At 37.1% G+C, this 1,713-nt stretch overlaps 1 protein-coding gene across 1 annotated transcript in view; it reads right to left on the bottom strand.

The window, feature by feature from the left end:
• RFWD2 (ring finger and WD repeat domain 2) overlaps positions 1-1,713 on the bottom strand; it is a 288,015-nt gene that overhangs the window by 215,144 nt on the left and 71,158 nt on the right. Inside the window, exon 10 of the mRNA XM_019528351.1 lies at positions 1,455-1,531. Within this exon, the coding sequence (XP_019383896.1) occupies positions 1,455-1,531 (77 nt within the window). The remainder of the gene's footprint in view (positions 1-1,454; positions 1,532-1,713) is intronic.

Here is a 1,713-nt window from a genome sequence, read left to right as displayed (position 1 = left end):
AAAAACCCCCCCAAAAAAAAAAAAAAAAAAAAAAAAAAAAAAAAAAATCACTCAATGCACATTAAATTTAGTCGCACTTAAATGCATGTGTAGATGCGCCCACATGGTCCTAAGTATGTGAAGTGTATAAAATGGCATAGGGTTAATTTACTGAGCATGATGTCAGTCACAGATTTCCCAAATAGTAGTAACATGAAGTTATCAAAGAACAATCAAATGAATCATTTTCACTGGTGATACTCAGAACCTTGAGCACAAGAGTGAAATTGTCTAGAGTCAGGCTAACTTCATTAAGCTGCTGCTTAGAGAAACCTTACCAGGAGCAGGGAAAAAGACACTGAAGTTATTCGCTAATCAAAAAGACCCCAAAACAATGATACAGCAGAAGATGCGTCTTATCGCTCTCTCTAACACTTTACAACCCAGAATTTAACATGAATATGAAATATTACATCCACAAGCGAGATCTAGGGACTTTATCCAGATGTTTGCTGGGCTTGTCACCATTACATTGCCCTGAAAATCTCCAGTGAATGACCTCCCAACCACTTTAATATCTATCTCTCGGCTATTATGTTCAGTTCTGCAATAAGCTGGTGCTTGCTGACGTAACAAAACCAAACAATATTGATCATGGTAAATACTGTCCTACAAGACTATATCATTAAGAGAAATATAGCCGCAAGAAATGGAATAAAGTTCTTATACTTTCAATGTATGAAATATCACCTTGATGGCATACTAGGTTATTCACTGTTGAACCACTATAAAAATGCATACATTATAAAAAAACACTTTAAACTATAATCACCAGCAAATGCAAAGCCAGGCACACACCTCATTTAGAATTTTATCAGTAATCCGGAATATAATACCCCAGATTAAAATTCAATCAACAATGCAATCTGAGCAACAAAATTTGGGTTTAACCAAAGACAGAAGGCAGGTGGGCAGAACCAATGAGCATTTAAGTTTAAAACCTGGCCATGTGAACGTGTAAATTTAACCTTTCACACTGATCAGAGAGTCAAAGGCCAGTCACTTACTTAATGTGAAATTGCTTTAGACTGTACACGTGCCAAATACAAGAATTAATTGCATAATGTTCAAAGCACAGATGGTACTTATTAAATATTAGCTTTTCATACCCAGCAATTCAGACTGTCTATGCCAACTAATCCATCCAGTATTTAAAGCGATCAGCTTTTGAAGGCATCCGACAAAAAACATATCTTTAATCCAGCTGTGGAGTTGCAACAACACTCTTCGCTAACGTATTGACAGAAAGATGCATACCACTGAGAAAACAGATGGACCCTATATATGATATTTCTTATTATATCCAAAAACATAATTCTACTTGAGTTCCATGCATGACAGAAAGAGGACTACTGAGGACTAGAGCCACATGTGGACTCTGCAGTCCAAATTCTGGGCAGCTGTGAACACTGTACCTGTGTGACGGTGAGGGAGTTTCACACTGAGGCACAGTACTATCCTCGCTGACTGGGGAGTACAAGCCACTCATTTCCTGAAACAGAGAGCCAAGTTACAACATATTAGAGGCACACAAATCAATGGATGGATTTTAAACATACAATAGTGATGTATATATTTATTTTTGTGGCATGTAACCAAAGGCATATAATTTATTCTATTTCTACAAAGGATTCTCTCCTCTGCCCCAGTAACCGAATACATGGGTTTGTGGGA

This window comes from Gavialis gangeticus, unplaced genomic scaffold, assembly GCF_001723915.1.
Source record: "Gavialis gangeticus isolate Ggan-Ray unplaced genomic scaffold, GavGan_comp1, whole genome shotgun sequence".
Lineage (NCBI taxonomy): Eukaryota > Metazoa > Chordata > Crocodylia > Gavialidae > Gavialis > Gavialis gangeticus.
Note: the sequence above shows the minus strand (reverse complement) of the source record. Positions and strands in the feature narration are given on the sequence as shown.